General features: G+C 62.4%; 1 protein-coding gene across 2 annotated transcripts; it reads left to right on the top strand.

The window, feature by feature from the left end:
- The first annotated feature begins 1,544 nt into the window (after positions 1 to 1,544).
- On the top strand, positions 1,545 to 21,096 carry DBH (dopamine beta-hydroxylase). 2 transcript variants are annotated; one of them, XM_059142994.1, is made up of 12 exons: positions 1,545 to 1,890; positions 4,322 to 4,468; positions 6,069 to 6,326; positions 7,107 to 7,283; positions 7,885 to 7,987; positions 11,295 to 11,461; positions 14,337 to 14,441; positions 14,792 to 14,830; positions 15,435 to 15,494; positions 18,938 to 19,065; positions 19,458 to 19,617; positions 20,508 to 21,096. In XM_059142994.1, the coding sequence occupies exons 1-12, from the start codon at positions 1,573 to 1,575 to the stop codon at positions 20,637 to 20,639; spliced, it is 1,794 nt and encodes a 597-aa protein (XP_058998977.1). In that variant the 5' UTR covers positions 1,545 to 1,572; the 3' UTR covers positions 20,640 to 21,096. The 2 variants fall into 2 exon arrangements, with proteins under 2 accessions (XP_058998977.1, XP_058998976.1); XM_059142993.1 differs by having other exon boundaries at positions 1,546 to 1,890; positions 14,298 to 14,441.
- Positions 21,097 to 21,959: the final 863 nt, after the last annotated feature.

The following is a 21,959-nucleotide window of genomic DNA, read 5'->3' as shown; positions in this document are numbered from 1 at the left end:
GGTGCCCCCCGACCACCAGCACGCGTCCTCCCCGGCCACCGTGTCCCTCTGCAACCTCCAGCAGGCTGGAGCAGCCCGGTCTGCCCGGGCTCCAACTCCTCCCTGTCTGTGCTCGGTGTCTGCGGGTGACAGATTCTGGAGAGGGTGTGCCCCAGGGCTTCCAGGGCCCAGCTTCCCCCTGCCCAGGCCTGTGGGTGGACCTGCCGTAGACAGGAACGGTCCATGGCCTCCGCGTGGCTTCCTTCTGCCTGGTTTGGCTTCGTAGGGCAGCCGGGCTCTCATGAGGCAGGACGTACTCCCGCCAGGGCCCAGGGAAGCTGGAATGTTCCCTCGATTTCATCTTCAGGCAGATACACTCATTCCTTCCTAAGGAACAGGGTTCAGAGCCGACCTGAGCCAGGCACGACCTGGTCTGGGTTGGCCTCTGCAGATGCGTGAGGACTAAATGTCTGCCAGCTGGTGACATCCCCGTGAGCCTGTGGTTGGGTTCTGGGTTTCTCCAAAGAGGGCAGGAAGAGGAAGAGGAGAAAGAAGGAACGGAGAGCCGGAGAGAGGGAGCCAGGAGACTGGAGGGAGGGACCAGAAGTGAGAGCAGAGGGCAATCAGGGAGAACTTCCTGGAGGTAGCAGCACAAGTAGTCCACTCTGCAGAGGAAGATGGGTGGGGCTGGGGTGCTGCACCAGGGCTGTGAGCCCCAATGGATCTGTGCAAAGGCCCTGTGGTAGGTGTTGGAGAAACAGTGCTATAGGCCAGCTGGCCTTGGAGGGTTCACTTTCAGGTTGGGCCCACGCTAGGCTAAGGGATGTCCTAGGTCTAGGAGTTTTGGTGCTAGGGAAGCAGGCCTGTTGCTTGCACCCTTTTCTTTGTCCCCCACCAAGGCACCCTGTGCCATCTGGCCCCGCCCCCCTAGCGACGCACCCACTCCTGTTGGAGCAGCCGCGGCACCAGCTGGAGCGTGTGAGGAAATAGACAGGCGACAGAGTGGGAGCAGCAGGCCATGGGGAGAGTGTCTAAACACAGGGACTATGTGGGGACCGTCTTTTATTTTTAGCCTGAAATTGGTCCACCCTCCAGCCTCATAGAAATGGCTCACTGGGCCAGGCCCTCAGCAGCAAAGTCTCGCTACTCACCGGTCCCCTCGGCAAGGAGCTCTTGTGGTCTCGGTCTGCCCGTCCGTGGACGGGGCGGCGGGGGGGCCCATCCTGCTGGCTGCTCCGGGACAGGCAGGACCAGGCCTGCCTGCCTGGTGGTCAGCCTGGTGCCTGGCCGGAGGCATCTGGAAGGCCTTCTGGCTGAAGGAGGGGCCCCTCTGCGGACAGCACTTTAGAACGTTAGGAGGGAAGCCAATCAGCCAGTCGGCTCCAATTCCCACTGATGGCGCCCATGTGTCATTAGGCCCAATTAGAAGAGTGAGGAAGGCAAAGGCTTTGCCCCAGGGCACGCGCTGGTGGGCGGGTCACCAGGACAATTGAATTCCCCACCAGACAAATGTGATTAGCAGTGCAGCCTGGGCCCACCCCCCGGAGGGCTGGGGCATAAATGTCCCAGTGGGGCAGCCGAGCTCACCGCGCAATGCAGGTCCCCGGCCCCAGCGCCCGTGAGGTGGCCTCCATGTACGGCACGGCGGTGGCTGTCTTCCTGGTCATCCTCGTGGCCGCGCTGCAGGGCTCGGGACCCCCCGAGAGTCCCTTCCCCTACCGAGTACACCTGGACCCCGAGGGGTCCCTGGAGCTCTCCTGGAATGTCAGCTACACACAGGAGATGGTCTACTTCCAGCTCCTGGTGCGGGAGCTCAAGGCTGGGGTCCTCTTCGGGATGTCAGACCGCGGGGAGCTGGAGAACGCTGACCTGGTTGTGCTCTGGACCGACGGGGACAATGCCTACTTCGGGGTGAGTTGTGCCCTGTCCCCGCGCTCCTGACCTTGTCCCTCGCCGGCCCCCGCTCGGCCTTCCTCCCGCACGTACCCCACCTTAACCCAGCAAAGGAAGTTCTCCTGCCTCTTCATCCCCGGTCCCTCTGGTCTTAGCCAAGTCCGTGTCCCAAGCTTGGGTGTCTCAGGGCTGCCCATTGGAGGACAAAACGGCAGACAGACGCCCTCCCTGGTGTCCGAGCACACACCCCGGCACAGCAGGCCGTGCTTCCGAGGCACGCACACCAGGGACGCACACACCGCGTAAATAAAGGGACCGACTGCCCCCACCCTCAGGGGGGTGGACCCCAGGTCCCCCACCGGTGCCAACACCACCCAGGACCCCCGAGCCTCGCGGTCACACGTGGCCAGGCGCCACGCCAGGCGTGCACACCCAGTGCCCAGGACGCAGCCCTCGCAGCCCTAGCTCGCACACGAGGGTGAAGTGAGCAGGTGCGGACGCTCCCCCCCACCCCGGCCCGGATGCGGAGCAAATCTACCCAGCGGACCTGAAACAGGGTGTGCTTTTGACTCCTGGTCTCCAAACTGTACCCCTCTTCCTCCTGGAAAGCGCAGAGGAAGGGGAGTTTTCCCTGCAAACTGGAGATGGAGAGGTTTTGGGACGCATTGCCAGGTGATGGGGGCCCAGGGGACGGGGCGGCCAGAGCCTCCGTGGGGAGGAAGCACCCACCTCTCCCCACCAGAGCAGACACGGGAGGGTTAAACATTTTTTTTTTTTTTTTTTAAATTCAGGAGGCACTTTCTTTATCTGTAAGCAGAGGGCTTTCCTTTCTTCACTCAAATGGGGGAACCTGTAGGAGCTGTGCAACCAGCTCCTGGCCGCAGGACTCGGTTTCCCTATCTGAGGAGTGGGGACAGTAATCCCTCTCCACAGTTCTAGGTTGTGTGAGCTCAGGCGAGCTGGCAGCGGCTGACATTTCTGGAGCCCAGCAGTGCTCTGCCCAGCCCCCACAGAAACTCAGCCGGTGCGGCACAAGCTGGGGACAAATGCTTGGGGCCCCCCACATAGGACAGGTGGAGGTATGGGTGGGGGCCCAGATCTGGCCGGCCGGGCTGCACTGCTCCGTGTCTCATGCCGGGGGCAGGGGCTGCGTCATAGCCAAGAGACCTGGGGCAGCCCCAGCTGTGCACCATCAGCCCTTCCCAGTGGCCCTTCCCCAGGCCCCTGAATCAGGAGCTCTAGCTCCTCTGGGGACAGCTTTTCCTGGCTGCCCCGAGCCGGGGTGACTTCGCCCTCCCCCACACTACAAGATTAATTTGCACAACAAATTCCTGTGCAAACAAATGTCAGACTTGTTTTTCCTCCGTGGCCCATATGTTCAACAAACAGATTCTAGATTTCCAGCCGAATATCAAACTAACTTTCTACCTCTACAAAATGAGTCTGCGACTGAGCAGTGTCCCTTAATGGGTTTTCCTCTAGGGGAAATCTTGCAAACTCTTTTTGCAGGTTTCTTTTTTTTTTTTTTTTTAAGGAAATGAAGACCGCCTGCTTTAGGTCTGGTACAGGGTTAAAAAGAATCCTAAGGCCAAAGGCTTGTGGTGCTCCTGAATGGGAACAGAGTCCTCTGGCGGCGGACCTGGGGGGCCTGGGGGGGTTCTTCCCTCCCTCTGAGCATCCCCTGCACTGGCCTGAAGGGCCCTGGATGGCTGGGCCTGACAGCCAGGTGCACAGGAGTCGGGGTGGGGGTGGGGGGCAGGTCAAGGTCAGCCAGATCCACCACCTACTAACATCCTTGCAAAATGCATTTTGGCCCTCCCTGGGCCTGAATTCCCTCCCTGCAGGCAGAGCTAGGGCTGGGCGAGGGGAGCAAGATGCCCAGGGCACAGTGTTTAAGGTGAAGCTCGGTCTCAGGGGTGTGCAAGGTCCGGGTGGGCCCTAGGGAAAGACAGCCACCTTGAACCCCTCCATTGGTTTCTCCCTTGCTTCCCAAATCTGGCCCAGCCTCCAAGCATCCCCTTTCTGAGGCTCCAGGTGCTGTTGGGACCCTCTGCAGACCAGGGGAGTGGTATGTGTCCAAGGCACCCGTTTGCCGTCCTGGCAGCTTCTTGGGGCTCAGAGGTCTGGGCATCTGCTCAGGGTTGGCTTCTCTGGGCACACCGTCCTGGCATGCTGGGATGTCCAAGGCCCGAGTCCCCACATGGGGTCTCAGAGGTGTGCGGTGAGATGTCCCTGTCCCTGCCCAGCCCCCGTGAATCCTGGCTGGCATCTGAGAGCCCTGCTTCCAGGAGTAGAGGAAGCCAGTGGGATTAGAGCTTGGTTTTGCCATTTCCAGGCAGATACAGAAAGAGTGAGTGACCCCCCAACCCCGGGAGCACTCACGGGACCCACAGGGCTTGAGCTCCGGCCCTGCTGCTTGGCCCTGGTGCTGATGGCGCTTTCCCTGCAGGATGCCTGGAGTGACAAGCAGGGGCGGATCCACCTGGATTCCCAGCAGGATTACCAGCTGCTGCAGGCTCAGAGGACTCCGGAAGGCCTGTGCCTGCTCTTCAAGCGGCCCTTTGACACCTGTGACCCCAAGGACTACCTTATTGAGGTGGGTGGGGACCCCGTGTGCCCAGGAGATCGTGGCGTACCCCGAAGACCTAGGGCAGCACCCCTGGTCCCGTTATGCAGACAGAAAGCCAGGGAGGGATCTCAGAGGCCCTCGGTGAGGACAAGGGACCGGCTCTGCCATCGGCCTCCGGTCCCTCCAGAGGTCCTCCTGATGGACACGGAGCTGAGATATTTCTAGATGCGGGTCCTGCCCTGAAGCCACCAGGATCTTGTTCCCAAGCCTCGTTCCCTCTGGTTCATCACCTTCAGATGGAATTCTGGAAAGAGCCCAGGAGACCTGGTTTCACAAACTGCCCTTTTGCCAATGGGCTGCAAGGCTTGGGACAGGTTCCTCCCCCTCCAGACCTCATTGGTGACCTGCCTGTAAAGTGCGGGAAAAGCAGGGTGACCTGTAAGGCCGGAGCAGTCCGGGAGTCTGGGAGTCCACAGCCATCGGGGATCCGAAAACCACAGGCTTCCCGCACTGCTCCAACACCCCCATGAGGGGAAACCGCCCATCTTGGCCTTGGGGACAAAATTCTGTTAGGTTTTCCAGCACATGTTGACCTCGGTCACTGTGTGTGACCTTTCCAGCCTGGCCTCAGTGGCTACGTGTGCCAGAAAAAGAGACTGAGGCCCAATCGGAAGGCCTGGCTCGGGGACCCCCAGCATGCTGGGGACAGAGCTGGACCCAAAGCGTCCTTCCAGCACTCCGTGGAGTCTGCGCACCCCTGACCCCCTTCCCCACAGACGAGGCAGGGAGGGGCAGGCGGAGGACCCTCTCCAAGGACTTGGCACAGCGTGCAGCCGCAGCACACGTGCCGCTCAGGGCCTCGGGGTGCCGGGGGGGCCACAGCCTGAGGCTCTGATGTGTCCTCGGACGGGAGCCTTCACGGTAGGCCCAGGTTTCTGTAAACTCAGAGAGCAAAGGGGCTGCCCACCACGGATACAAACACACACACACACTCTGGTGCCCAGAACACCCGCAAGGCGTTTTCAGGCCCACATCCTAGACGCAAACCCAGGCTTACAGTCCCGGCAGCACAGCGAGGGAAAGCCCAGACTCTCACCTCCTTGAATCTGTCTGTGACCTCTAGCCCAGTGCCCACTAGAACTTTCTGTGTCTGCCCTATCTGGCACCAGCCGGACAGTGCAGCCCTCCGAGCTCAGCGGGACTGTTGAGAAGCCCTGGTCCGGTGTTTTTCCTTCACGTGGCTATGGCTCCTCACGCCCAGTTGTCATTGGACCGGAGGGGATGACCCACACCTGGTCCCCTGTGGCCCTGGGGATGGTGGATATCTGAGGTGGGGGCCCATGGTGCGGCCCAGCAGTGGCTAGAGGAACTAGAAGTTTCGCAAGTGTAGATAGATTGTGTTTGCAAAGAAAAAATGTATTTGGCGCCTGGTGCCTGCCGTGGGCTGGGGGTGACTGGCCGGGGACAGAATCTCAGCCGGGTCCGTGGGGAGTCTCGAAGACCCCCTCCTTCACAGAGACAAGAGCCGGGCGTGTCACCGGCCAGGTCAGGCAGCAGGGACCTGGCCATGCCTGGTTATGGGAGCCCAGTGCTGGGGTGGGGGGGTGTCTGCGTGTCTCCGCTGCAGGACGGCACCGTCCACCTTGTGTACGGGGTCTTGGAGGAGCCTTTCGGGTCGCTGGAGGCCATCAATACGTCGGGGCTGCGGATCGGGCTGCAGAGGGTCCAGCTGCTGAAACCCAACATCTCCATCCCGGCCTTGCCCTCGGACTTGCGCACCATGGAGATCCGTGCCCCAGACGTCCTGATCCCTGGCAAGAAGACCACGTACTGGTGCCACATCACCGAGCTTCCAGATGGCTTCTCTCGGCACCACATCGTCATGGTACCTGGGGGGAGGTGGACCCAGGGCCTCGTCTCATCTCTGCTTCCCGCGGCGCCTCCGAGGCTGCTAGAGAAACATCCCAGCGTCCGTGGTTCCGCTGGCCCCAGGGGTCCCCTTGCTGCTCACCCCCCACCCTCCCAGGGTGGCTGTCCTCTGGCCCCTGCTGCCCAGACTGGACCAAAGGACGCTGATGTTTTGATTTCTGCGTCTTCCCCTGGGACTGGAAGAGCCATCTGTCTATCAGGTCATACCACCTCCTGTGAAAAGGCAGCTCACCTCACAACTCAGTTGTTCTAAACACCCACCCAGAGACACCACGTGAGGGCAACAGCTGTTGACTGCCCCGTGTCCCTAGCCCTGGGGGACGGGGTGGGGGGACTCCCTCCATCTCCACAGTAGCACACTCAGTGGAGAAAGTGCAGCCCAGAGAGGTTGTGTGAGTGCCCAAAGTCACACGGGAGTGGCTGGCCTGTTCCCCTGGGCTCGGGCTTAGCCTCAGGGAAGCCTCTATGTCCTGGCCCAGTCACGGCCACATTCACACGAGGACAGCTGCCTTCCTGTCCCCGCCTTATCGGGAAATGGCTTGCTGGGGTCCTCGTGCCCTCGGCTCTGTTTAGGGTTGGTGGCTCCCCCTTCAAAGCCCTGAGCCCCAGAAGCACCCCTGGAAATTGCTTCCCTTAACCCTCCCATTTTACAGATGGGCAAGCAGAGGCTGTGGGCGAGCGGGCGGGCGATCGCGGCCTCAGGCTCGGTGCCCTCTCGCCCCCCCCCCCCCCCCAGTACGAGCCCATCGTCACCAAGGGCAACGAAGCCCTGGTCCACCACATGGAGGTCTTCCAGTGCTCCATCCAGTTCGAGCGCGTCCCCCCATTCAGCGGGCCCTGCGACTCCAAGATGAAGCCTGATCAGCTCAACTACTGTCGCCACGTGCTGGCCGCCTGGGCGCTGGGTGCCAAGGTGCGCCTGCCCCTCCCCGGGGCCCTCCCCACCTGGGTCCAGGGCGCTCCAGAAGGTGCTGGCGAGGCCTCCAGAGACCCCCGCCCCTCATGGCCCCCACCCCAACATTGTCTCTTGTCCACCCCCTTGGGCCACGAAGGCTTTTTCCAGCCTTTGTGGCATTTCTATAGAAACAAAATTTGAGCGTTGGTCCTTGGTGCGAATCGATCTTGTTTCCCCACTGGACTTGGGGTTTGTGCACCTGGTGGTCCCGGCAGGCAGCTGCCAGGGCCAGATGCCACGGCCTCCGCAGGCTGCACCCGTGAGGTTTCCATCGGCGGCTCCCACAGAGGCAGAGGAGGGCGAGGCCAGGGCCATGCAGAGGGCCTGGGGGTTAGGATCGTCCCCAGGACACCAGCTCCCCTACCCCCTGACCTCGAGTCTAATAGGGGTATCTGGGTGGACTGGTAGTGAGCTGCCCGTCAGTGGGAGAACACGGTTCTAATCCCGCTGCCCCGCCAACACCCCCCACCATAGCTCAGGCCGCGACAGCTGGGTGGAACCCTTGTGAGACACGCCAGTGTGCCTGGGTCCGACTCCCTCCCTGACCCGTCCTCCGCAGGCCTTTTACTATCCGGAGGAAGTGGGCCTTGCCTTTGGGGGCGCCGGGTCCTCCAGATTTCTGCGCCTAGAAGTTCACTACCACAACCCGCTGGAGATCCGAGGTAGGCAGTGCTCGGCACACGTTTCTGCCCCTGCCCCTGTCCTCCCTTGGGAGTCCCCGGGCTTGGGCGTGCCCCGTCGGGGGCGTGACTGGGGGGTCTGCCCAGCACGGAGCCCCCCTCCCTGTGGTGCAGCCTCCTCACCACTCGTCGGGGCAGGCGCCCCTCTTATGCCTCTCCCCTTGCTCCTCTCCTGAGACTGTAGTGGGCTCCCCGGGCGGGGCCCCTCCCTGCTGGCTCATCTTGCTCCCCACGCGGCGGGGGCCCCGCATCCTACCTTCCCCACAAGCACCCTTTGCCAGGTACTGCCCTCCAGAGAAGGCAGGCACAGGCTTCTTGCGTGTCCATCTGCTGAGGAGGAAATTAAGGCCCAGGGCTCAAGGGACCCCCCACTGGGGCCACGAAGTGAGTAGGGGGGCCAGGAGGTCTGGGTCTAGGCCGACCGTGACCTCAGTCACACAGCGGTGGCTGAACGGCCCTCGAACGAGCAAGGTTGGTCGGACTCTAAGCGATTCCTTCCAGCTGTAGATACTGGTCTGCTCGGAGCCCACATGGCCCACCCTCCTCCACCGCTTCCTTGCTCTGTAGTGGGGTCCACAGCTCAAGGTCTGTGAGGAGAGGTGCCAGACCGGATCGCTGTCCCGTTTCCCGGGATGTCCCACTTCTCTGAAGCTGCTCAGACCAGTAGCTGCCTCTTGTGCCCAACTGCCCCTTCCCAACAGAGTGACCGCTGGGACCCAGGCACGAGATCTCTGCCCCCTCCCCACAACAGGCTGGGCTGCCCCGTGGCACCTGACAGGATGGCAGGGGCAGGCCACTCCAGAGCCAGCAAGGCCCCTGCCCAGAATCCCCCCTCCGACGGCCTGACGCCTGGGAGGCACTGCCCCTGGGATTATCTTCTGGTTAAGGGAAGAGCCCAGGCTCACCCCGGGGGGCATTGCTGGCTGGGTGCCCTGCCCCCACTTATCAAAACACATCCCAGCAGAGCAAACGCACACTTGCATGTGAGCCCGCATCTGGGATTTTCAAATCCATGTTTTCGGGGCAATGGTGGCAAACAGGCTTTGCTGGTGGGGTCTTCTATGTATGGGACCGTCCACAGTGCCATGGGCTCCCTGTCGGAGAGGTGTCTGAGGCTGCCCGGGGCCCGGCAGGGCTGTGCTGTGCGAGTTTAGGGAGGTAGGTCTGCTCTGCACAGCGCTAGCTGCTGGATCGCTCCGTGCCTGCAGACGCATAACGGGAGTCGATGTTTAGGATGGTGATGCCAGTTGTTATGGGGTCAGAAACCGAAACGTTTCTGTCTGCGGCACCAGCCCCTTCCACCGCACGCGGCCACATAGCCCTCTCCCTCTCTCTTTCTTTAAAAGGACGTTTATTTTCATTTGTGGAAATGAGGGGCAGAAACAGCCTGAGAGATGAAAGCAGGAGCTCCAGCCTGGGTCCCGCCACGTCCCTCTCAAGCCTTGTGACCCCTGCCGCTGTCCCGAGCCTGGGAGAACTCCCACACCCGGCTCCCGGCTGCATGTGGCCACCGGGTGTGCTCTGCCAACGGCTGCCAGCGAACTTCCCGCTGGAGGCGTAACTAATATTTTCTGCCACTGCTGGAATTATCTGCAGTGTGCACGGAGAAGGGCCGAAGTCAGCTGGGGCTTTCGCATGATATGGGATTTATTGCTCATTTAAAACCTGAGAGCAAATGGATTTTTGAAAACTCCTTAAGCGTCAGGGAGGTCTGTCTCTTCCTGATTATCTGGTTATATTTATGGATCCTTTGCCAAATATAAGGATGCTCTGTCACTTCACAAATCTGGAGATGGGCCGCTCGGCTATAAATATCAAAATGCCACAATTATTTCATTATTTAATCCCCATCTGAATTTTAACCAATTGCCTCTCTTTTTTATTATTATCCTCTGATGTAACCGGCCCAGAGACACAGCAGCTGAGTTTGGACATTGCGGGGGGCGGGGGGCGGGGGCGGGGGGCGCCGGAGCAGGGAAGGGGGGGCAGAGGCAAGAGGGGACGTTCTTGGCTCCACCTTGAGGTGACGGGCAAGGAGACTGCTGGGCCCCTGGCAACGCTCTGGGCTCAGATCCCAGCTCTGCCACTTTCCAGTCCCGCGATCTCGGGCAGAGTATTCAGCTCAGGCTGCGAGACTCAGTTTCCGCATCTGTAAATTGGGGAGGATGACCCTTCAGTTGCGTGGGCTCCCCAGCTCTCCCGTACATGCTGAGAGGTTGGGCCCGTGGCCAGGGCCCTGAAGTACTCGGGGACTCGGCTGACCAATTTCAGGCAGGGGCACAGCGGGGGCCACTGGAGGCCATGTGGTTGTGTGGCTGTGCCCGTGGCTTCTGGTGTCCGTGACCTCTGACCATCAGCTTTGTGTGAGCTCCAGGAGGCCTGCCCAGGGAGCTTCACAGACTCTCCCATTAACAAACCACAAGAACCAGCAGGTGTGACCGGACGGTTCTGGGCAGAAGCACAGCATTCTCCTTTGGAAGAGGCTCTTGACTTTGAGCCCAGAGAGGCCCAGAGAGGGACAGCGACTTGTCCAAGAGCACACAGCACCCTGTTGTTGACCAGGTGGAGTCTGGGGCTGTGCACGAGCCAGGGGCCGGAACAGCGGACACCGGCCCTGCTCTAAGGCTCCAGGCTCCTGCACGATGTCGTCAGATGTGTCCCCTCGGTGCACCTTGAACTTCTGGTGGTCTTCAAAGGACTCAAGTGGGAGGCTGTGAGAAGGCTGCATCTTAGGTGCCTCCCGTCAGCTTCAGCACGCAGATACGAGCGCTGCCCCCCCACCCCGGCCGGGCACCGACACTCATCCGAGAGACGGGGCAGCCATGGTTCCCTGCCCTCCCGTTTGCACAGACACCCCCAAAGGTGGTCCTGCTGCCGGATTTCCCTGCAGATTCCTTTGCAGGTGGGGAGGAATGTGGAGTCTTTGCAAAGGCAGCTGAGGAAGTGCCGGCTTCCCAGATGTCCTGGGATATCCTGCAGATAGTCTGCAGGCTGCTCAGCCCCAAGGACGCAGACGCTCGGTTTTAGTTACCCGCCTTCATCAAGACTTTCCAAAGCATCCACTTAGTTTTCATAGAAACAATGTTTCTTTCTCTCTACGTGGGTGTCGCACAGGGCGTGTGAATGCCTGGCACAAACAGGTGTGGCGACCGAGGCAGCTGGTTTCTGGGGTGCGCCACAGGTGGGAGCGGCTGTGGGCGCCAGCGTGGCCGAGGGGACCGGGGGGCGTGCCGGAGCCCAAGCATTGGGGCGAGGGCACCTCCGCCCACCTCCACCCTCTTCCTCCCAGGTCAACGAGACTCCTCCGGCATCCGCCTGTACTACACCGCCAGGCCCCGGCGCTTCGAAGCGGGGATCATGGAGCTGGGGCTGGTGTACACGCCCCTGATGGCCATCCCCCCGCGGGAGACGGCCTTCGTCCTCACCGGCTACTGCACCGACAAGTGCACCCAGATGGTGAGTGGCGCGGGGCGGGCTCCTGCCGTTCCGTCACCCCAGCTCTCCGGTAGAGGTCCTATGGGTGGTGAGGGCGGCTTTGGGGCTTTGGTTCTGCAGCCCTGCAGTTTCCCCGCTGTCCCCCCTCCCCTGTGCGCGCCAAGGAGCCTCGCTGTGGGCCTCCCTCTCTAGCAACAGCCTGCCTACTCCGGCCGGGTCCGAGCCAACCGCCTTGAAACAATGTGAGTAAAACCATCGGGCCTTCCGATTCCCAGGGTAGGCGCTGTGGGGGGCTAGAGCCCCCCTCAGCTGCAGGCCCCCCTCCCCTCCTCCCCAGACAGTCAGACGATACATTGTTACACGCTCTTGTATGTGGTGTCTGAGAGCAAAGCAGCAGAACAGGAAAACCTCCGTCTTCTAACTCGCCATCTGGCGGCTGCGTGCCCTTGCCCTGCATGGTTTCACGGGGCGCCTCCCCAGAGTTGGACCTCTGAGCCCAGGGGCCACCATTCTCAGGGCTACGGGAGGGTAGATGGGGCGCAGACCCCCGAGCAAATGCCCCCCAGGTGCGGCAGAGACACCCCGATTCTGCGCCCTCGGTGCTCCCCTGCCTCACCCAGCCCTGCCTGTGCTGACCTACCCCCGGGTCGCCAGCGTGCGTCCCGTCGCACCTGTGGCAAGAGGCTAAAGGGAGGTCCTTGTATGCCAGGAACACGTTTTACCAGGTAGATCCCATAAATTGTCATGCGCAGAGGACATGAGCTTGAATAAATCTCACAAAAACTCCAGCCAGAAAGCGCGTCCAAAACTTCCCACACACGGCCCCCGTGGGCGCACGGGTCCCACACCTGCCCACCCCCCACGTTATCCATATTTCTAAATATTCCCTTTCACTCTTGTTCAGTGTGAGCTCCCCCGACTAAATTGTAGAGTTGAGGATCTTTTCCTCCGTCTCTTGGTGGATGTTCTTTCCTGTGGATAACCTCTTCGTAACCTTTGTCTGGTGTTCCTGGTGGGTCTCATCTCGCTATTGGCTTCTGGGTTCTTTTTTATGATGTCTGCGAATGTGCCGACACTTTCTCCCACACCATACCTCTGCGTCCCACAGCTCGCTGCTAGGGACGTGCTGTCACCCGCTCTCCCAGCAGGGGACATGAGTGGGGCTCACTGGGGCCAGAGTCCTGGCAGGTGCAGGGCGTGGAGCTGAGCGCGGCTCTGTCTGACCTCTAGAGCCCTGCCCACCGCAGCAGGCTGCAGGGGTGAGGTGCAGGGTGCACATGCCTCTCCAGGGAGCTGATTCTCCAGTGGACTCTGTGCTCCTCGTGGGCTCCTGAGCTTGCAGGCTTCCCGCCATTAGGAGAGCAGACCACCCGGACCCGCAGAGACGGAGCTATTAGCTGCACAGGAGAGGAGCTCCTTTTGTCCGAGACCAGCCTCTGGCACTCTTTCCCGTGTCCCCAGAGCACCCATCAGTGACACCTCCTGCCATGGGAAAGGCTCCGTGGCCTGGGCCTGGAGCTGGGGGGGGGTGACCTACTCAGGGTGCCCCAGGGAAAGGGGCCCCAGGACACTGTGAGCTATGCCCTAGAGACGGCGCCTAGGGAGGCTGGGCGCACAGACCTGTCAGCTCTTTCCAGTCTCCAAATACTTCACAGCAGGGAAAGGACTTACTCTTCTTCCCCTAAAGACAGTACGTTCTTCTTGAAAGTGGCGTCACGTGGGCTGCTCCTTGAAGGGACCCCACGGAGCCTGGCCTTACCTCTCCTTTAGAAGATCCCTGAGGGGCAGAAATTCGGCAATCGAAAGGCTGGCATAGTGGAGAGCAGTCGAGATTCCCTTATCGAAATGGACCGGCCAAGGGGAAGCACAGCTTTGGGGACCGGGGGCCACGGGACGGCCCCTCTCTGTGCCATCATCAAGCTCCTGCATCTCCGGGCGATCGGCCAGAGCTCGGGGCCCTGAGAGCCCGCAGGGGCTCCTAGGCCCCACTTCTAACTGTCACATGTGTGGCCACGTGGTTCCCTCGTCCTCAAATCATTGCAAGGGGGCCCGAAGTTTCCCTAAGGCCGAGGCAGGACAGCAGCCGGTGGAGGGCACAAGGCAGACAGAAGGCCCCGCCCCGGGATCACCCAGTGACAGAGCCGCGGCCGCGGGGGCGCCCTGAGCCGCAGACAGCGTGGACGGCAGCTAGCGGAGCGCGGTCCCGTGCGGTCAGGGAGACAGGTTGAAGAGTAGCTTCAAGTGTGTAATCCACTTAGGAAAGGTTCGGTCTCAACAAAGCTCACCTCAAGTTCTCGAAAGCGGCATTTGTCTGGGAAATCTCCTTAGGCGTTAACGGTGAACAATGGCGTCTCGAAGGGACATGGTCAGTGCCATGGCCGTGAGACAGGGGCAGGTGCCCCGGGGGCTGGCCGGAGGCCTGCGGGCATCACCTCCTGGTGGGTGCTGCGTGGGACGGCCTCGCCCCAGACCCGAGCCTGTGGAGCAAGGAGGTCACATCGTGCTCGTCTCGGTGGCCCCCTGCCCGGGGTGGGCTCCCCTTAAAGTCCGTTGAATAAAAGGAGAGTGGACTGAGCAAGCTTCAGGGGTTCCAGAGAGAAGGACTCGGGCTGTCCCCCCCCTACCCCAAGCCTCCTGGGGCTCCTGGCCAGGCAGCAGATTTGGAGGCCCAGGGCAGTGACAATGACTTCACCCTGTGGGCAACTCAAGCCCTACTGAGTTTCCAGAGGGACCCTGGCCGTCCAGGGAGAAAGACGTCGTGCCCTGTGGGCTACGGTCGATGCCCGGAGCCAGTGGGAGGGCTGGGGCCAGGGCGCCCTGCGTGCTGGGCCCTAACCCTGCCGCCCCCGCCCCGTAGGCCCTCCCGCCCTCAGGGATCCACATCTTTGCCTCTCAGCTCCACACGCACCTCACCGGCAGAAAGGTGGTCACCGTGCTGGCCCGGAACGGCCAAGAGAGGGAGATCGTGAACCGGGATGACCACTACAGCCCTCACTTCCAGGTAGGGGCTGCTCGGGGTCTGGTGGGGGGGGCTGGCAACTTCTCTCTCCCACGGCCATAGGAACACCCCGGTAGCGGGTTCCCTCTCCTGGGTCAGGCCCCAACACCCCAGAGCACACAGCAGCCAGCCCTTCCCTTCTGGGGATTCGGTCAGGGGAGGGCTCTGACGGTAGGTCCTGGCGTGCGGCTGGCTGCAGATTCGAGGGGACTCGGGCAGCCCGATGGTAAAGTCTGTCCTGGGTAACTACCTTCCTGCTCTCATCCTTCCGGGCTGGAGGCCGCACTTAGCCAGTCTTCCTTCCCCCCGAGGGGCTGGGAGCTGGGTCTGAAGTCTCCCCTTTGCCCACCCAGGAGATACGCATGTTGAAGAAGGTCGTGTCTGTGCACCCGGTGAGTGCCCAGTCAGGAATGGTGAGGCTGGGAGGGCTTGGAGCGCCCCCCAGAGGAGAGACAGAGGGGTGGGGGCTGGCAGAGGCCTTAGGAAGGTTTTCTAGACCCGCATCCCTGCAGGGCAGGGGCCGGGCTCAGCCCACAGTGAGACTCGCCAGGACATCACAGGGAGGCCCCAGAGGGGCCCAGAGGAGGCAGCACCCAGGGCGACCTGCGTCCCCCTGCCCGACCAGCTGGCCACAGACCCTAAGAGGTACAAAGAGAGACAAGGGCATGGGGGTGACTGGTGGGGCCCCGGATCGTGCAGAAGAACGCCAGGTCAGGTACGAGGTGGCCCAACTTCACCCACGGGCTGTGAAACAGCCAACCAGTCTGCACTGCTGCGATCAGGAGCGCAGAAGCCAACAGATAGTCCCTGGGCACACCCACATTTTGACCCGCACATGTGGGGGCCCAGAGAATACCACAGGGTTCCTTAGTAATAGGCTGATGACCACGTCACCTGACATAGGCAATAGCTCGGTCAAACGTGGGACAGGCCCCGTGCACCTATTACCCCCAGGTAGGCAGGTGTTGACGAACCTCTACTGGCTTGGTTCCCCAGGGGGACGTGCTCATCACTTCCTGTACCTACAACACAGGGGACAGGGACAAGGCCACTGTGGTGAGTCACCTGACTTCCCCGCTGCTTGCTCACGGAACGCGTGAGGCCTAGGGTGGGGCTGGGGTCCCATTCAGGGCTTTCTGTGATTTCATGAGGACAAGTCCTCTCCTCGAGCACCAGTGGTCGGGGGCAGGGGTGACCTCCCCGACTCACTCAGTAAACCGGTGGTTCTCAGGACGTGGTCCCTGGCCAGTGGCGCAGCTTTTCCCGGGGAACTTGGTGGAAACACAAACTCACAGGCTCCACTCCAGACCTCGAGTCAGAATGGGGGTGGCGACACGTGGCCATCTGGGGTTGAAGGAGCTCCCCAAGGGACCCTGACACCTGGCGGAGTTGGAGAGCTGCTGCTGTAAATGTGTCCGCCCTGTGTGCACAGGCTGGGACGAGGGACACACGGTGGGTCCCTGTCCTCGGGGAGCCCTACCCACTGGGGGAGCGGGGGTGGGCAGGTGACAGGCAGAGTTAGAATGAACACCGCTGGGGCCCCGGCCAGGCGGAAGGGGAAAGGTGGTCTGGGGGTGCGGGGGGAAGGCGACTGAGTGCCCGGGCAGAGGGAAAGCTGCAGGAAGGCCCCCAGGACCCAGAATGATCCTCAGACCTCCGAGACCAAGCCCGCACACTGTGGATGGTGAAAGTGAGCAGTGAGCGGGCTGTGCAAACTCCGGTCTTCACACCATTCCCCACCCCCCCACCCTTGGGGCTCCTGGCAAAGACCAGACCGTGCAGCTGACTCTGCTCGGCAGGGGTGCGAACAGAGTGCATTTGGGCTGTGCTGTGGGTAGCCCAGGAGGAGGGTCCATCCGGGAGACACTGTGTCCCCCAAGGCTAGCTGTGCGGGCAGGTGGCTGCAGGCCGTCAGCCGCCGGCGCGCTCTGGATCGGGAAAGGTCGTGCTGTTGGTGCCGACGCGTGGCCCGCAGACACCGGCCTGGGCTGGCCCGCAGAGTGAGGCCTGCTAACAGATGCTTGCCAGTCACCTTGTTCATCCCCGGGCCCCCCAGTTATCCTATGAAACAGGAGGCTCCCGGTGGAACAGACCTGGGGCTACGGTCCCCGGGAATCTGGTCGACCCCATGGTGGCCGCTTTTGGCTTTCATTCAGTGGCTTTTCCAATGGCTTCTCAAGATATAACCCACACACCCAGTAATTCACCCGTTTCGAGTGTGCAGCTCAGTGGCGTTTTCGTCTGTGCGCACGTGTGTGCCACCATCCGCACGGTCAAGTTCAGAACAGAACAGGCTGTCTTTCCAAAACAAACCGGGCCCCTTTGCCGCCACCACCCCCCAGCCCCCGGCAAGCACTGCCCCTCCCCTGTCTCTGTGGGTCTGCCCCTCCTGGGCCTTCCGCGGCAGGAGTCCTAGGATCTGTGCTCTCTCGGGATGGGCGTCTTGCCCTCAGCGTCTGTCACCAGGGTTCACCCGGGTTGTCATGAGAACTTCCCACCTTTTCACGGCCGAGTGACGTCCCTGTGTCTGGACGGACCACGGTCGTGGACCCATTCTCCAGGGATAAACATTCCAGTTGTTTCACCCCAGGCTTCAAGGTACGAGTCTCTGTGATTTCACAGGTGACAGGAGGCTCAGAGAGGGAAGACGCTTCCCAGAGGTCACACAGCCGGTAACGGGCAGAGCAGGGACTTGATGCAGGGCCGTGTGCCTGCAGGCTCTTGCCACACTGATCCTCCCTCCCTGGGCATAAACTCGGGGAGCAGGACAGCTTTGCAGGGGCACAGCCCTGACCTAAACCCTGTGTCCCTTCTTCTATCTCAAGAGGGGTCCGTCCATATGACAGGTGTTGAAGCGCAGTGCTTCCTCCACACGCTGGGGATTAGTCTAACGGCTGACCCCCTCCAAGCTCAGGGACCCTCGAAGCTTTGCCAGGACCCTGTGAGGCAGGTGCCCTTGGGACGCAGTGAGATGGAACCACCAAGGGCCCTCGACTAGCAGGGGGCAGGGCTGGTCCAGGTGCCAAGGGCTCTGAGCTCTCGTGCCAAGGCTCCTGGCAGGATGGTGCGTTCCCCACTCTGCAGGTGAGCCCACTGAGGCCGAGGGCGGGAGCGGGGGACTTGCCTGAGCAGTGAGGGGGACCCCCAGGCACAGACGCCCCCACACTGCTTCTGCGAGGGCCCTGCTCCCTGCTCATCCTCCCCCACAACCACCTCCTCGAGGGAAGCTGGTGGCCCGTCCCAGGATGTTCAGGCCCCATGAGCACCCCGATGTCCCCAACTGCCCCGGCTGCCCCACAGCCTCCTCCAGGGGCCCCTGTGTCACTGGTGGGACCAAGGAGGGGGACGCGGGCTTCCCATAGTGTGACCACCCTCGCACCTGGAGGACAGAGGTTTTGTGATGTGCTTTCCACGCGGAGGTGGAGAGGGAGGACGGTGCCGTGAGCAGAGCCTTCCCCGGCTCAGGACTCTGTCTTGAGCGTGGAGGTGGGGAGCTGCGGGAGTCTGCAGGGTCGGAGGAGAGAGGTGACCCCCCACCGGAGGCCGGGCAGTACGGTGTGTGGGGCTCTGGCACCCTAGGAAACCAGAGGACGGTACAGGGACACCAATCCGCAGGGGCCCCGCAGATTTCCCGTCTAGACGGCCAACCTCCAGCAGCGTCTACAAGGACCGGGGCTGCGGCTGGGCTCCTCGCGGTCTTTCTTTCCGCTGCCAGGGAGCAGATGCTGCTCTCCCCTCGGAAGGTGCCGGCAGCGCGACAGGCAGCTGGGAGCCCGGGACGTGGCACTGGGCGGGGCAGGAGGCACTCCGTTGACTTGCCGGGGTCCCGGTGCGGCATGTTCCTCGCCACTCGCCATCCGCTCCTCCCGCGGCTTGTATCCCACTCCTGCCGGCACTCGGCTCCAGGAACAGGGACCAGGCCAGGGGCTTGGAGCCCAAGGTGGCGGGGAATCCCCACTCTGCCCCGTCCCGCACGACAAAGCTGAAGGGTTGCCCTGGGAGGCTGCGGTGTGGTCCTCTAGCCACCATCCCCACTCCCAGAGCCCCTCCTCCCCTTAGAGCCGAGTTCTGGAAACGTCTGGCGGACAGTGCTGTGTCCGCGGTGTGAGGGGAGGCCTTTCCTGCTGTCCCTGCCTCTGGGCTCCCACCGGAGGCCGAGGGGACCCCTCTTCGGCCAAAGTGGAGAGGCTCTGTTCACTCAGGCCTTGCCCCTTAGCTTCCCCGGGACTCAGTTTCTGTATCCATAAATGGGCACACTCGTTCCCCGCTCTCCTCGCCCTGCGGTCGTTCTCTGGCTCACACGTGTGGCCCCGGAGACGCAGCTGCCGGCTGACTGGTTCAGGGTCTGACTTTCCCGTCAAGGGAGGCGGACCCCCGAGTGGACAGCGTTCTGCTCACTGAGAACCCGCCAAACCCTCGTGCTCACAGCACGGTCCGCAGAGGAGCGCAGGGTGCACGCCTGAAGCGCGGGTCCTGACGGGCGCCCTCCCCTCCCGCAGGGCGGCTTCGGGATCCTGGAGGAGATGTGTGTCAACTACGTGCACTACTACCCCCGCACGCAGCTGGAGCTCTGCAAGAGCGCGGTGGACGCTGGCTTCCTGCGGAAGTATTTCAACACCGTGAACAGGTGCCGGTCCCCGGGGGGCTCCCCGGGCAGGCGCAGCGGAGGAAGGCAGGGCTGGCCCCGGGGGAGGTGAGGAATCCAGGCCAGGGGCTGGGAGCAGGAGGAACAGACAGGTGGCAGCGGCGCCTCCACGTCCCTCCCAGGGGCCGCGGTGATGTCGCTAGTCCATCCCCAGACCCTTTTCCTGCTGGGCTTGGACTTGGCCCGAGAAGCCCCCTTCGGCCCAATTCTGGAGCAGCTGTTCCCAGCCCTTCCGAGGCGAGCTGGGAGAGGAAGCCCTATTAGCCATCACCAGCCCGAGTGGCAGAGCCTGGAGAGCTGGCGGGGTGGGAACGTGACCCCCCAGGCACCCCACTGCCCGCCCCCAGCCTGGGCTGTGTCCCCTGCCCCACCAGGTTCAATGCGGAGGAAGTGTACACCTGCCCTCAGGCCTCTGTCCCCGAGCAGTTCGCTTCCGTTCCCTGGAACTCCTTCAGTCGAGACATGCTCAAGGCCGTGTACGGCTTCGCCCCCATCTCCGTGCACTGCAACAAGTCCACGGCCGTCCGCTTCCCGGTACGCAAGCCCCGCGGGGGGCTGGCCCCTCTGCACCCCGGGCCCCACCGAGGACCCCAGCGTGGAGTGACAGGCTCCGCTCCAAGGAGGGCTCCTGCAAAACAGCTGGAGAGATCCGGGGGTGGCAGACGGGGCCCCAGACAGACAGACGGCCTGCAGAGGGGAGGACTGATGGCACCGCCAGGCAGGGTGGCTACCGTCCCCTGGGCGACAGCACATCACGGCACTCCGGTTGGTGGTGTGAGCGGTGTGAGCGGGGGCCAGCAACGCCCCCAGAGCCTAAAAATAAAGTGCAGGGGGAGGGGCAGGTGAGAAGCCAAACAGTCTGAAGCTGCAGGCTGGCTTGTCTCCTTATCTGGGACCCACTGGGATTCGGAGGCTCTTTTATTCCCGAACAAGCAAAGCCCCAGAGAGCGGCTGGTGGAGGCCAGGCCTGTGCTGAGCAGGGTGGGGAAGGGTCTTTGTGCCTGCGGGTCCAGGAGGCAGATTTCCTGCAGGCATCTGGAAGCCGGATTAACTGCCGATTCGAACATTCCCGGCACCAAGGGCAGGGCTGATGCTGGCTGGTGGCCAGGACGCAGTGTGGACACCCGGTGCGGCAGCCTTGTTGGGGAGGAGGGTCTACAAATAGCCTGCACCCGGGGGCTCCGACTGCATCACCTGGGGGCGCCTGAAGTAAGGGACGGCCAGGGAGTCAGGGGGCTGGTGGGATGGGAGTGCCGGGTCAGGATCCCCAAGTAGCAACCCGAGAGTGGGAGGGTGAGTTCAGTTTGGGACAAGATGAATTTGAGGGCAAGAACCCAAGAGGTCACGGGGGAGAGCAGCTTGGAAGGGCGTGCCCCGGCCTCATCCCTCTAGCCTCAGTTTACCACCTGGTCCTTTCTTTGCAGGGTGAGTGGGATCTGCAGCCTCTGCCCAAGATCACCTCCAAGCTAGAAGAGCCCACCCCTCGGTGTCCAGCCAGCCGGGGTCAGAGCCCCACCAGCCCCACTGTGGTCAGCATTGGTGGGAGCAGAAGCTGAGTGGGGGGCTACCTCTCACTTCCCCTTCCATGCTGCGGCTGTGGGCTCCCGCCAGCTCTGTGCACCCCCATTCTCTGGAGACCCCTGTTGGAACAGCTCTGCGTGCCCAGGGTTGGATGGGCTGGGCCGAGCCCCAGCCTGAGACCATGGGCCATTCTAGCATTTGCCCCACAAGGACCCCCTGCATGACCGAGAGGGTCCCATGAGAGTTCCCTCTTGACCTACCGGGACTGGGGTGACCATCCCCTTCCTCACACCCACCTTGGAGGTCTAGAGCACGGTGTGCCCTCCCAACCCCCACCCGCAAAAACCCTGACTGTTGCACGGGGAGGGGAGCCATGCCTGGCCATCGGGCGGACCCTCAGCCCGGCCCCCGCATCCTCGGCCCCTGCTGATGGCGGTCTGTGTTGCTGTGCTGTGGGTCCACGTGCTGCTTAAACGTTTCCCTGCAGAGTGGCTCGTGTGTCGCAGTGGGCGTCTTCTCTGTCGCGGGGGCAGGACAGCCACTTAGCTAGTTAGAGGTTTGCCTGGGGAGACTGCTCCCTTGCAGGATAAATAGATATTTTCGCCCACCTAAAGGGAAGCGCTAACAACTCTCGCCACCACTGAAAGATGACTCGGCAAGGACCCAGACAAGGATCCGGGTGCCGGCTCCTTGGGGCAGTGGGATCATCAGTCTGGGCTGCTTTCCTGGCGGCGGAACAAGTGGGTAGACCCGGCTCCGGCCTTGGGCCTGCATGAGAAGTGCTGTGCCTCCATCTTGCTACAACACCTACCTCCCTGGCCCTCGGCTTCCTCCTCTGTCCCAGGGGACCCGTGCCGGTGGTGTGCGCGAGGCTGTAAAGCTCCCCCGTGGGCCGGTGCTCCGGGCTGGCCGGCACAGGTGGCGCTGCCCCCATGGGAGAAGGCCAAGTCGGAGCCGCCTTTCCACAGCGGGCGCTGTGCCCCGCGGCCGAGCTGGAGCAGGCCTCGTGCTTCCCCGGGGCAGCCTCCACCTCCGCCCCCTCTGAGCTGCCTCCCATTTAAGGCCAAGTTTGGCTCCTTGATGGTTTCTGGAGGGAGTAACGGATGCGACTGTGTTCAGCCAGTTCAGCAAAAATGCCACCCAGCCTCCGGGGGGGTGAGAGGCTGATGGATGGACCCCCCGGTCCCCCGCTCGGATAACGGCCGCTGAGCTGCTGCCTCTCCCGAGACTCAGTCCATCACAGACGCAGACAAACGGGCCCAGACGCGCTGCACTGCGTCGTGTAAATCACGGCTTCCCGCGCTGTAAGTCACGCGGCGTGATCGCTGTGAAATGCCGCCTGGGCGGAGGCTGGA

This window comes from Mustela lutreola, chromosome 12 (genome assembly GCF_030435805.1).
Source record: "Mustela lutreola isolate mMusLut2 chromosome 12, mMusLut2.pri, whole genome shotgun sequence".
Taxonomy (NCBI): domain Eukaryota; kingdom Metazoa; phylum Chordata; class Mammalia; order Carnivora; family Mustelidae; genus Mustela; species Mustela lutreola.
The sequence above is the reverse complement of the archived record's forward strand: the minus strand, read 5'-3'. Positions and strand labels throughout refer to the sequence as shown.